The sequence below is a fragment of the Lynx canadensis genome, chromosome C1 (genome assembly GCF_007474595.2).
Source record: "Lynx canadensis isolate LIC74 chromosome C1, mLynCan4.pri.v2, whole genome shotgun sequence".
Classification (NCBI taxonomy): domain Eukaryota; kingdom Metazoa; phylum Chordata; class Mammalia; order Carnivora; family Felidae; genus Lynx; species Lynx canadensis.
In genome coordinates this window covers 213,603,806-213,617,536 of record NC_044310.1, presented here as the reverse complement: position 1 = coordinate 213,617,536, position 13,731 = coordinate 213,603,806, and the positions used below count along the sequence as shown (strand labels likewise).

The 13,731-nt window shown below is 45.2% G+C and overlaps 1 protein-coding gene across 7 annotated transcripts in view; it reads right to left on the bottom strand.

The window, feature by feature from the left end:
• The window catches only part of DIS3L2 (DIS3 like 3'-5' exoribonuclease 2), a 350,877-nt gene that overhangs the window by 96,551 nt on the left and 240,595 nt on the right, over positions 1–13,731 (bottom strand). For all 7 annotated transcript variants that reach the window (XM_030324128.1, XM_030324127.1, XM_030324126.1 and 4 more), the window contains 2 exons: positions 13,291–13,403; positions 2,070–2,177 (listed from right to left, as the gene is read on the bottom strand). In XM_030324128.1, coding sequence (XP_030179988.1) covers positions 2,070–2,177; positions 13,291–13,403 — 221 coding nt within the window. The remainder of the gene's footprint in view (positions 1–2,069; positions 2,178–13,290; positions 13,404–13,731) is intronic.

Below are 13,731 nucleotides of genomic sequence, written 5' to 3'. Positions count from 1 at the left end.
GTCTCTTTCTGGGACAACTCCTCAACTCTATCTGCCAACCAGAATTTTGAGTTGCCTTTATTTCTTCTATCATGTTTTAAATTTCCACGAGCTCTTTCTCCCTGCTCCTGTTTCTTGTTTTAAAGTATCTAGATCTTATAATTTCTTTAAAAAATTCTCTAGAGATATAAATGATAATTTCTTTTCCCTGTACAGTCTGTTTTGTCCTAGTTGCTTTTTTCTGTTTGTTTGCTTTGGTTTCTCTACTTCATGGTAGTGGCTTTAGTTTTAGTTGTCTCTCTCTCTCTCTTTTAAGTAAGCTGTATGCCCAGAGTGAAGCTTGAACACATGACCCCAAGATATAGAGTCGCACGCTCCACTGACTCAGCCAGCCAGGTGCCCCTTGGATGTCTCTTCATATGTGGAAGTGAAATCCTGAAATGCTGATTTTTAGTGAAATCCTAAAGAGCTCTGCTCGCGTTGAAGGAACTTGCTGCCTCTAAGATTCCCTACAGGGAGAGGAGCTGGGCTGTTGGTTGGGGAGTGCCTGAGGCGATGATCCTTAACTCTTCACACTCTGATTCCTCAAGAAAAGTTTCTCATCTCCGGACTCAAGAGTATAAGCCTTGGTGACCAGAATTCTGCATTTAGCTGGAAAAGAAAGCTGGGACTTTTAACATTTAGGAGGCTAGCACTCAATCAACCTCTCCCAAACGACCATTACCATTAAGTGTGTTTGGTGTCCCCTGTTCAGACATCCTTAACTTCATCCTGTCCAGAGAATAAATTTCTGTTCTTCTTCCAAGTTACGGGAGGGGCAATCTTTCTAAATGAACTGTCCACCAATACGGTTAGTTTCCTCTTCACCCACCTCTCTTCCACTTTGTGCAGTTACCTGGTGCCATCAATTTCTGAATTTCTTTAGGGTTCGGCTATGCAAAATTGAGTTGTTTCTTGGCCTTCTCGATTGTTGGCTCAGGATTCAGCTTTCTCAGGACTGCTAAGTCAGTGACCACTCATCCATCTGCTTCCCAGTTCCAAAATTTTGTTGCTGTTGTCTGCTCTCCCATTCTCTTTGTCCTTGTGGGTTTATGCCTTTAAAAAAAATCTCTTCGCTGTTGTTTTAGTGAGGTTTTGGGAGGGAATGAAAGTAAATGTGGGTATTTGATTCTCCATCTTTATTTGGAGCCTCTTTGTAATTAAATATCTTCTTTTTACTTCCATTGAACATTACAGCATAAACATTTCCTATGCTCTTACATGGTCCCTGTAACAGCTCTAGTAACTGCATAACATCCCACTGAATCGGTGCTGTATGTTACTTAATCATTACCTTATTTTTGGATGTTTAGGGTTGGTTCTGTCTGTGGGGAGAAGACTAGTTTTTCCTAGAGTTATCTTCCATTTAGCTGTCTCATTTATCCCCCACCTTTAGGGAGTGCCTGCTGACATTCTTCTCCTTTCTGTGCTTGGTCCGTAGTTTCATCACCTTGGGCCCTGATTATGGCATTGCTCTGTGTCAATTTAATTCATCTTCCAACTATCAGGTCACCTGCACAAAGATGTGGCACTAATCTTTCCAAAATGTCACCTTTCTCATGACCCTTCAGAGGAACCCTAACAACCCAGAATTCATTTGCGACTGTCATTTGAGGGTCCCCACAGGTTGACTCCGTGCCACCTTCCCATACTCACAACCCTTTCCCCGCAGTGTCCTCCTTCAAACAGGGCCCGTCCTCCTAACTGTAGCTCCTTCTGCCCCTTCTGCCCCTTCTGCCCCTGCCGGTCCACATTCAGCTTTACATCTCAGCTCCTGCACTAAGCCTCCCCAGTGACTTTGTTTACACAATTCCTTCTTCCGTTTGATAAAAGATAAGAAAGAAACAACCTATTTCCAACTGCTCACGGTCAGTCTGGCCTTCTAAATGGATTGACAGCTCTTCAGAGGCAGGGGGCTCTCCTCTGTTCTCTATGGCGACTGCCCGTACAGTGCCCTTCTACCACCGTGGGACTCCAGCTCGGCACCAGGCACAAAGTGGGCGATTAACAGGGACTCACTGAATGAACTGCTCACGCGTGTAAGCTGTTACCTTGCCCTCTGGGGTGAGTGTCCAGATCACAGAGAAGGTCAGCTTGTCTGTCATGGGGTGGAGGCTGCACAGCTCCTCACACAGCAGCCTGGGAAGCATGGGGACAACCTGCAAGCAAAGAACAGGCCCATGAGCACATTGCTCTCTCATCTGCAGGAGTTGACCAGACTTGGGAGCCACCCAGAGGACACAGTTGTTGTTGTTTTTTGATTTTTAACGTTTATTTGTATTTGAGAGAGAGAGAGAGAGAGAGAAGGGCAGAGAGAGAGGGAGACACAGAATGGGAAGCAGGCTCCAGGCTCTGAGCTGTCAGCACAGAGCCCGACGCGGGGCTCGAACCCACCAACCGTGAGATCATGACCTGAACTGAAGTCGGTCGCTCAACCTGACTGAGCCACCCAGGTGCCCCTAGAGGACAGAGTTTGATGAAGAGCTTGAGCTTCCAGAGCAAACTGAAGATGGGAGGCAGCACTGTCCCCTGAAGGCCACAGAAGGACCATGCCACCTGGCACATTTGCGAAGAGCCTCCAGAGGAATGGGAATGTGAACTGGAAAGGTGAGAAGAATTGGTAACGGGGAAAAACGATATTACAGAAATGAAAAATAATTACATTTTACTATACGCTAAAACTGAAACCCTAGAGTCGAGAATGAGTTGGACTTTTTGGATATAATCTTCCAGTTGAACTCTATACTTAAGAACCCAAGGTCTTACACTTAAGTCTTTAATTCAAGCTGGTTTTTTTTTTAAGTTTATTTATTTATTTTTGAGAGAGGGAGAGAGGGAGAGACAGAGAATGAATGAATATGAGCATGCACACACGAGCAGGGGAGGGGCAGAGAGAGGGCGAGACAGGGAATCCCAAGCAGACTTCACGCTGTCGGCGCAGAGTCTGATGTGGGGCTCAAATTCACGAACCGTGAGATCATGACCCGAGTTGAAACCGGGAGTTGGATGCTTAACTGAGAGCCACCAGGCGCTCCTAATTCAAGTGAGTTCTCGTGTGCAGTGTAAGATGGGTGTCCAGTGTCATTCTTTGCATGTGGCTGTCAGTCTTCTCAGCACCATGTATTGAAGAGACGGTCTTTTCCCCCTTGTATGTTCTTGGCACCTTTGTCAAAGACTACTTGGCCTCACGTACATGGGTTTATTTCCAAGCTGTCTATTCTGTCCTACTGATCCATGTGTCTGTTTTTATACTAGTACCCTACTGTTTTGATTATCGTAGCTTCGTCACGTAGTTTGAAATGAGAAGTGTGATGCCTGCGGTTTTGCTTTCTGCCTCAAGATAGCTTTAGCTACTCATAGTCCTTTGTGGTCCTATATTAATTTTAGGAGAGGTTTTCTATTTTTGTGAAAAATGCTATTGGAATTTTGATAGAGATTACACTGAATCTGTAGGTAACTCTGGGGAGTATGAGCATTTTAACAATATTAATTCTTCCAATCCAAGAACACAGGATGCCTGTCTTTACACTTATTTGTGCCTTTATCAATTTCTTTCATCGACGTCTTACAGTTTTCAGTGTACACAACTTTTACCTCCTGGTTAAATGTATTCCTAAGTATTTTATTGTTTTTCACGCTGTTGTAAGTGGGACTGGTAGATTATCTCACATCTGTTAGGATGGCTATTACCAAAAAGACAAGAAATAACAGAGGGTGGTGAGGATGTGGAGAGAAGAGAACACTCATACATTACTGAGGGGGGATCTAAATTGGTAGAGCCATAGCGGAAAACAGTATAGAGGTCCCTCGAAACACTAAAAACGGAGTTACCATTTGATCCAGTAACCCCACTTCCTGGCATATACCCCAAGGAAATGGAATCAGTCCTTTGAAGAGATATCTGTGTTCTCATGCTCACGGCAGCATTATTCACAACCGTAAGACATGGCAACAACCCAAGTGTCTGTTGACAGATGAAGGGATAAAGACAATGTGTACATGCGCATAAACTATGGCATATTATTATCCATAAAAAAAGAAGGAACTCCTGCCAGTTGTGACAGCATGAATGAGCCTGGGAGGGCACTATACTCAGGGAAATAAGCCAGACAGGATCTCAAATACCGTATGGTATCACTTACATGGCAGTGGCTGGGGGGAGAAAAATGGGGAGGTATAGATCAAATGGCACGTACTTTCGGTTACGCGATGAGTAAGTTCTGAGGATCTTAAGGTACAGCATGGTGACTACGGTTAATGGCAGGACGCGGTACACTTGAAGTCTGCTGACAGTAAACCTGAATGAGGCATTCTCACCACACGCACACAAGACCTAACTGTGCGAGGCAGTGCATGTATTCCTTAACTTCATCTTGGCAATCGTTTCACACTTTCAAAATACACAGTTGTGTTTATCAATGATTTGCCAATAAATCTGGGAACAATAAAAGAACCCAAGGGCGGAGTGTAAACTCATGACGGGGTTTCACCAAAATAAAATTGCAGAATCGATGCTTTCGTGATTGAAAGTAGTAAGTATCGCAGCTGACCAGACCACACGTCGGAAGATCAGCAGGGATACTCCAACAAAGTATCACAGGTTTCCTAGGAGAATGCTAGGATCAACTGATCACTCATTTTGCAGTTCTTTAAGCCCAAATGATTTCTTCCCTTTATTGATCTTTCCAGTCCATAATAAACTGATCCAGTGGTATACCTTCTTTAATTAAAAAAAAAAAAAAAAATTCTCTTCAACTTACTTTAAAATGATGACTTCACAGCTGTCCCAGAATGCTACTTGTTTTCTCTAAAGTTCCAAAGATGAACACAGTATCTCTACCTGGATCTCACTCTCTCTTCCCTTTAATCTATTCCTTCTTCCACACCTTTCTTGATTACCATCCACTCCCCTCCCAAACTAAACCAGCCACAGTAGCAGCCCTTTTTCAACACTCCCCGTGGTTTCTTACTCTGTGAAGTGACTGTACCTGTACCCTGTTTCAATACAGTAAATAACCTTTGGTATGGAAATGTAAATTCTAGAACTCATGGCCCACACCAGTAACAAATAATTAATAACTGTATGGCATTACTTGGCATTATTCTGAAGGATGCGGTATTTTTTTTAAACACCTGTGTGAAATCTAATGACCACCCGAAAACTTTTGGTAACAGCTTTTTGTAAGACAATCATTTTTGATGTTTTTTTTTTTTCCCTTGCCGTTGCTTTTATACCATCTGTTCAGATGACACTACATTTTCTTTAACTTATTTAATGAGTGTTAAAATATGATCTACATATTTAACATTGTCTTTCAGGTATCCGGTGTTTTACAAGATAATACATCTTTACCTGCATACACGTAAGGTGCAAAATGGAGAAAGTCTCAAGACCACACTGTCTTGGGACGAGATTGTAAAGATTTCCCATCATTTCAGGTTTTGGATTCTGCTATGGATGGAACTGTCCCCCCACCCCCGCAAATTCCTATGGGGAAGCCCTAGCCCTCAATGTCCCCGCACTGGAGGTAGGGTCTTGAGGAGGTAATTAAGGTTAAATGAAGTCACAGGGTGGGGCTCTGATCCGATAGAGAGAGGTAACTCTCCTCTCCCTGCCCTGCAGAGACACAGAAAAAAAGGCCCTGTGAGGACACAGCCGTCTACAAGCCAGGAAGAGTCCTCACTATGAACCGAACTGGCTGGGACCCTCATCTAGGACTACTACTCCCCAGAACTGTGAAAACATAAATGTCTGTTGTTTAAGCCACCTAGTCTATAGTATGTTTTATGACAGCCCAAGCTAAGATAGACTAAATCAAATTGGTTGGGTGTGAATTCTGGGATTCTTCTCTGCCCTGCATTATCTGATAATTATACCAATTGTATTTCGGTAGTAGGCTGCTCTCCCGGCATGCTCGTAGCCCAGGGCTTAATACCTCTTTACATATAGTAGTGTTTCTTTCAAGTGTTCAAGGCACTATCTTATTTTGAATCACAAAGCTGAGCACATGCGAACATAATGCAATTCCTGACTTTGTGTTTGTCAAAAGAAAAGTCACTACAATTAAATACAATGTGGTATCCTGGAGTGAACCCAAAAGAAGACATTGGTGGAAAAGCTGGTAAAATCCAAATAAAGTATGGAGTTTAGTTAATAGTAATTTCCCAGTATCAGCTTGTTAGTTATGACAAATGTCCTAGGGTAATATAAGATGTTAACACTGGGGGAACTGGGAAGTGGGACCTCTTTGTACTGTCTTCGCAACTTTTCTGTTAAGGCTAAAATGAGTCTAAAATAAAAGCTTATTAAGAAAAAGCCACTGCTTTCTTGAGTTGATCTCATAAGTCTTACACATTTAAATATGAAAGAAATTTAAGCTAATGAAATACAACCTGATCTGTTCTTATATATTAGAGTTTAAGGTTATGTTTTATTTGCAGAAAAGGCCTTTATCACACACACACACACACACACACACACACACACACACACACACCCACCCACCCACCCACACACACACACACAAGCCTAAAGATCAGTAAACAGCAGAGTAAAGTCCATACTCATCAGGAGCACAGCGCAGTTAAAAGAGTAAAGAATTTGAGGCCCCACAGACTTGAAGTCTAATCCTGGGCCCACCACCTCCTGTACACCCTGGGCAAACTAGTGGAATTCTGAGCCTTGGCTTTCTTACTGGCAAAACAATACTTAAGATGCTCAATACAAGTCCGCTCACCGGCCATCCCGCGGCCCACCAGGTCCTTCGGTCACCCGGCGAGGCCTTCCCCTTCAGCAGGGCCACTCACCGCACACCCTTCACCTGCCAGGCCTGCTCACCGTTCTAGGTCTTGCCAAGATTGTTCTCTCTGGGACATCTTTCTGGGTGTTTTACATCTGGCCAACTTTTGCACATCCTCGCAGATTCGGCTCATCATCATCCCTCAAAGGCATATCCAGATTCCCCCAGGGGAGGATGTATGGTGTTTCGTATACTTCCCGTCCCCCCTCCCTGCAGCTCTTTCGAAAAGGATCTGAGGCCGTCCTAAGCAGCCACTTATTCCACTCTCCCAGCTCTCTTGTGACACTTCTGTAGCTCTTCACACGTCCTAGTTACTTCTTTCCATGCCTCTCCTTCCCACCGCACCCTGGAATCTTCAGGAAGGAGCACCAGCTCTTGTGCCCGTCTATCTCGTACCTGACACACAGCGGGCACCTTGTCTGCAAATGACTGACTCCGGCCCAGGGAACGAATCACTTATTCTTTCCGTGTTTACTGTTTATTGCATCACGTTAAACATTTTATGAAATCCATGGTGGACTTCTATTTAAACAACCTGACACAAGAATTTCATAGACAGCTAGCATTTTAAGTAGAAGACAAACTGTTTTGACTGCTCTCTCCTAGACACTACTGGCACACTCAGTGGCCGCCCAGGTTATAAACACTGCTTCGTATCTTTTTTTCTTATACAGAGGACAACATTTTCATATTCAAATGCCAAAGAACCTAAGTGCTCATGAAGAAGCTAAACTTGAAAACGTTTTCAGGTAGTGTAATTATCTTTAGTTTTTAAAGGGCATTCCTCTTAATAAACTTTCACCAGATCGTGGGGCAGAATTCAGACGGTATTCAGAGAGAAGTCTTTATGCCCATGTAGTTTTGCAAATAGATGGTTATTTCTCTTTCAAAGAAGAGAAGGGATGAAGGGATGAAGAAGATATTACAATCACATCCGTGGTTTGGCATGTCGTGGCCTCTCATAAATCGGGGGCACTGGCCCCGATTTCTGCTGGGGGCACTGGCAATGCGCTCCATGATCCCATGACACACGTGTCAGGTGCACACAGCACAGCAGGGATCCCCGTGGGAGGAGGGCCAGAGACACAGGCAGCCGCTCTCAATGAGCTGCTTCCTCGAATACAAGTCCTGCTGTTTCAGGGGAGCCCCACCTGGACCAGAGTCTGTGGTCTACGCATGCTCGTCGGCTCTGTGACATCTGGACACAGCGCCTGGACAACCTCCCAGACAGGGGTGGTGAGTGCAGGACACATCGAACAAGAGGAAAAGAGAAGAAAGGTCCCTCCGGGGGGTGAGAAACTGCTGGCTGTCACAGCATCACGCAACCACTTATGCATCAGGGGGATGCTGTTGCTATGACTATGTTTCCTATTTCTGTTAAGAGCAGAAGCACCCTGCTACCAGTTAAACACGCAAGCAAACAACAACAAAACCACACACACACACACACACACACACACACACACACACACACACCCCTCCCACAGAACACCATTGGGTGTTATCTTGTGATTTCTCCACTCTCCTCTGCCTGCTACAACCAATCAGTTCCCAGAATCTGTAGGTTTGTACATCTAAATCTCTCTCAAATGAGTCTTCTCTCCTCTCCGTCTTCCACTGTTCAAGTGTGGCCACGTTCATCTCTCTTGGATTATATTTGAATAGTCTTCTAAACCGGCAGCAGAGTTGTGGAGTGGAAATTATTCTGGGTAAGGTTTCCTTATTATTCTCCATACTTCTGCATCTCCTTACTCTACTCTACCCAGTGATAATCTGCAAACCCATTTACAGTAGGACACATGGCCTTTACCTTTCCAATAGCTGATGAATTGAATTTGACAGTTTGATTTTTTTGCCTGTCCTGCTAATGAGGGAGGGTCCAAACACCTGCAATGGGGCGGAGACGTGTCCAGTAAAGCCTGAACCCTCCGTCTCTGTGTTCAGTGGCCAAGGGTCAACGGTGGCCAAAAGCTCTCAATGAGAAGCTGGCAGAGGGCCTCTATCTCCGAGGAGAAATCAGAGACATCATGGGGAAGCCAACTTCCCGGGTACCCAGTCCCACCCCTTGCTGTGTGATATGGATTCTTGGATGGGAGGGGAAGCAGCCAGGGGCTCCTTGCTCAGGATGTCCATTTTAGCACCAGGCCGAAGACACCTATTGCTCTAGTTCTCCTGGAGTCCAGCTGGACACCAGCATGTTGGTAAACTCTCCTAAAATTCTATGAGCAAAACTCCCCGCCTACTTTGGGGTGGTTACTCAAAGCCTCAAGGGGCCACAGCTGAGGGAAAGGGCTCTGGTCCTGATAACAATTTTCCTCCCTCTGGCCTCACTGTTCTTCAACCACATGGTTGCCAAGGTGACTTTCTCCCTGAAACAAAGGAGACCATGTCCCTTCCCTACTTGCCCTCAAGATGAAGTCCACACTCCTCAGCTTGCCACTCCAGGCCTCTCTTTGTAACTTCAGCTTTTGGATCCTGCAATTTCTACTCCAGAAATTCCAAACTGCTTTGCTCCTCGTTCAGCCACTGCCTGGAATGCCCTCTCTACCCACGTGTCTACCTCGAAATTTTTGACTTCAAATTTGAAACGCTGCTCAAAACTCAATTTTGTCGTGAGGCGTCTTGGCTCTTTTGGAAGCTCCTCTCCTACCACCAGCCCGGGCAGGTACGACTTCTCTGTCCTCCCTAGTGCTCCCCACCCACCTCCCAGACTACTTCCGTAACTGCAGGGGGCCCGGTGTACTGTAAGTGCTCGTTACGTGCCCACCTCCTCTGACTTCCCCAAGGCAGGACCAGCATCTCCCTCATCTTTACACACCTGCCACCTGGCACACGGCCGGGCCTCAACAAATACGAACTGGATGAAGATCGACAGCCCTTCAGGCATTGGAGAAGGAAAGGGACTTAAAGGGTTCTAAGTCTCCGTAAGCATGCTTCGGGCCAGCATTAACGTTGAATCAGCGCAGAGTTTAAAAGCCGTCATGGAAAAGAAGGGACATGGTGACAGGACACTGACTTTCTAAGCATTCTGGACCAGGGCTTGGGAGACTTGAGAGAAACTGATCATTTGGGTAAATACGCCATTGCCCAAGGCAGCTGGGTGGGGGTACCATCCAGACTACAAAATCTTATATTAGCCTCAGAGAGCAGAGACATCTGCTAAAGCCACAGCGGGCAGGCTGGCCAAGTTCAGCAACGGGTTAGCCAGGACAGCCCTGTGACCAACGGAAAGGGCCACAGAGGGGAAGAATCAATCATCCATGCAAAGAGGAACAGGAGGGACTAGCAGCGGCAGGGGGGCTACTGAAGCTCAAGGGAGCCAGATGTCAGTGACCCAGCCGGGAAGGGGCGAGCGGGGGTGGGGGGGTCTCCTGCCCCTTCCACCCCGGGTCTCCGCTGGCTCCCAAACTCCCTCACACCCCCGAGAGCCCATTGGCTGCCGGAGCCTGGGAACTTAGGGAGTTTTTCTCCTCTTCTCTGAGGACTTCAAGGTTTTAGCAGGAAGGTACAGCTGGCCCCGCACTCACACACTGCAACAACCTAAAGGGCATTGATATCTGCCGGCCAACATCTCTGTTGAAAGAGTTTCCTTTTTCATATCAACACTTCCACGAACTCCGAATCTGATCAACTCTGCTGCACAGTTTGACATTAACAAAACATCAACACTCTGACAACCTGCTGGGGTCAGAGAGGAACATCTTAAAACTCTTTGGACTCCACGTTAAGACAGGCTTCCAGTCCCAATCTTTGATCTCTATTATAAAGCAGCACCAATAAAATAGCGTAGAGATTTATGGGCAAGCTTTCATTTGAGCTGTTTCACACCTAAAATAACACGACTGCTCCGGCCAACGGGCAGACAATTCAGGTTTAGGTTTCAACTGTTTAGGGTTTCTTTTACTTTTAAAACTTAATTCACTTATTTTTAAAAATCACCTTACATTTTACAATTTCATTGTAATTCCCGCTCAGGGAAGACAGCCAGGAGACATTTACTGGGTAGATGTCACGTCCTTCTGAGGAGGACAGGCCTCAAGTTAGATGGTTGGTCCCCTAATGGGCAGATACCTGATTTTTGTCAAAAAGAAAGAGTGTGTCTTTTCATGGGGCTTAAATGGACAGTATTCCAATTGATCTGTTCTCCTGAGTATGCCCTATTGGTAATGAGAGTAACCAAATACTTAACACTGTGAATAAAATCCCAACAGAAAGGATTTCATTTTAAAGACAGTAAAATGGTATTTGGACCCAATATCTGTTTTACCGTATATTCCTAATCTATGGAATAATTCCCCAAATCAAGCTTGACCTGTAATTCTGATGTCAGTTACTCATAAGCCAGTAGCCCTGAATGAAAAGAAATCAGTGCCACATTCCCTATAGATGGCAAATCGCCCGGCCCCCTCCCCCAACGTCCACCCTCCTTCCCCCATCTGATGAAGCTGGGAGAAATTCTGCCAAATGAGAAAGCAGAGAATCTGGAGGAAGAGGAAAGCAGCTCATCCAGCTTTTAAGAAGACCTTTATAGGCAAAGTAAAGTGAAAACAGTAGAAAAGTTCCTGGACACAGTCCTTCAAGAAACAAAAATGAGTAGGAAGAAAGGTCAGAGTCGTGGTTCAAAGGAATCAGAATGCACAGCTGCTGTCCAAGGTTGTGGGCAGGCGCCGCTCGCTCCCGCCAAGCTGGGGGCTGCTCAGGGGCACACCGGCCCTTCCTCCACTCAGCTCCCCGCTTTGAGAGCTCAACAGCAGAGCCCCAACACTGCAGTCCCAAAGACAAATTCTAGAACTGTGACAATCACAAAACCAAAGTAAAGAGAATAGGAAAGGAAATGTGCTTAGTTATTTAACCCAATTTTATTTTTCCATTTTTGGTTTTGGAAACATAATTCCTGGTTATAAAAGGAGAATGCAACAGCTAGATAAGAGAAAGCCACCTGCTTGGACAAAGAACTTCTAACTGTGGCTAGAATTCCTAAATATGTGAATCTGAAGAACAGAGTTAAACTTGTCTACGTGGAGAGAACAATTCACATCATTCACTTTATGTGGTCTTCAAAGTCTAAGCGGTTGCTACTTCTGTTTCTCTTCCCATCATAACATTATAGTTTGTAGATACAAGGGGTTCTGGAGTCTTATCTCCCTTTCCCTAAGAGGCCTTGGGCCGGATTTGGCCAACTGCACTTTTAGGTGGGAGGTATGGATGGGATGTCTCCAACCTGAGGTTACATTAAGTGTAAACAATGTACAAATATCAGAGCTGTGTTCTCAGGAGGGCCAAGCTGTGAGCGAGGGACCTGGCTTTTGATGTTGTTCCTTTGTTTGAGTAGGCCGGATACCTATAGAAGGAGCCAGAGTGGAGAGAAAGTCATCCCCACAAAAGCTTCAAAATGAAAACACTTTTATTTAGGTATGATACACACACACATACGCACAAGTGCACAAGTCAGAAAACGTAAGTGTGCATTTTCACGAACTGAAAGCTCACGTAATCAGCACCCAGATCAGGAATCATTAGCTGCCCACCCCCCCCCCCCCCCCCGCTACTCGGGCCCTCTTTTCTCAAGCGTAACCACTATTCTGACTTGTGTTCACTCTGCCCGTCTTTGAACTTTATACACACGGACTCACATGCTGCATACTCTTGTGCCTGGTTTCGTTCACCAGGCTTCTCTGTGGTTGTCAATCTAGAGTCCTACCGTGCGACTATACCAAAATTTACTTGTTCGCTCTAGAGTTGATGGGTACTGAATAGTTCCTGGGTTTTTGTTTGTTTGTTTGTTTTTTGGTGGTATCACACTGTTATTTTAATTTACGTTTCCCTAATAACATATGATGAGGAGCATCTTCTCATATGCTTATTTGTCATCCGTATATCTTCTTCGATGAAATGTTTTTCCATCTCTGAGACTCCAGATTATCTTGTCAAGGGCAGGTCAGGGGATGAAACTTTCTCAAAAGGCGTTTTCATTCCTTTCTCCTGCTCTAGTGTGACAATGCCATAGACATTACCAAAATGAACGAATGTGGCTGGGTTAAAAAAAAAAAAAAAAACTTCATAAAAACTGTGGCTCATATGGGCTGAGTGTGCACAGCCCTGCTCTGGAACAAGAGTTTGAAGGCAGTTCCTTTTCCTCATTTCTTTCCGAACACGGGCACCTGTCTGAGTCACTTGGGAGGCAGGGCTGCTCTGAAACTTCAGATGCGCCCCCATGTCCTGCCCTGGTATCTCTTCAGTTTGGTTCTTTTTGAATATAGAATGAAAACCTGCAACCACAGAGGGGAAGCACTTTTCCAAAGAAAACCTTTTCTTAAGACCTCACTGGATGTGAGAAAAGATGTTCAGACAAGATTGCTGTTCCTCGTTGTTTTTTTTTGTTTGTTTTTTTTTTAAGAAAAGAGAAACAAACAAAGGACGCAGACTAAATAGAACGTTTTTTTAATCCAAGAAACTGGAGACCGGTGCTTACCTTCTGAACCAAGTAGACACTCGTGGCTCTCTCAGCAGCTACTTTATCCAGAGGGGATCCCTCAGGAACAAAGTAACTGACGTCAGCAATGTGAACCCCCACCTCGAAGTTGCCTGTAAATGCAGAAGAAGGCTGATCAGTGTGGTATGGAAGGCGACAGCCATCCCTCCCAGGAATCCTTCCCAAGAACGCATGGCATTCTCTGAGGCCACGCGACTTGAGGTGCAGGCCCCCGTTTCCAGTCCTGCTGGGCAATCCGCTGCCCCCTGTGCTTTGCATGGTTACTTTCCTCACTGTTTAGTGAGACGGTGAGATTTTTATCCCCAGGAAGCAACATTAACCATCTTCACGAGATGCTTCCCATTTCTAAAGGTCTCTTGTCTTTGTAAACATCAGCAGACTTGCAAAAGAAGACTCATTTTGGACGGTGAACAAACCCTT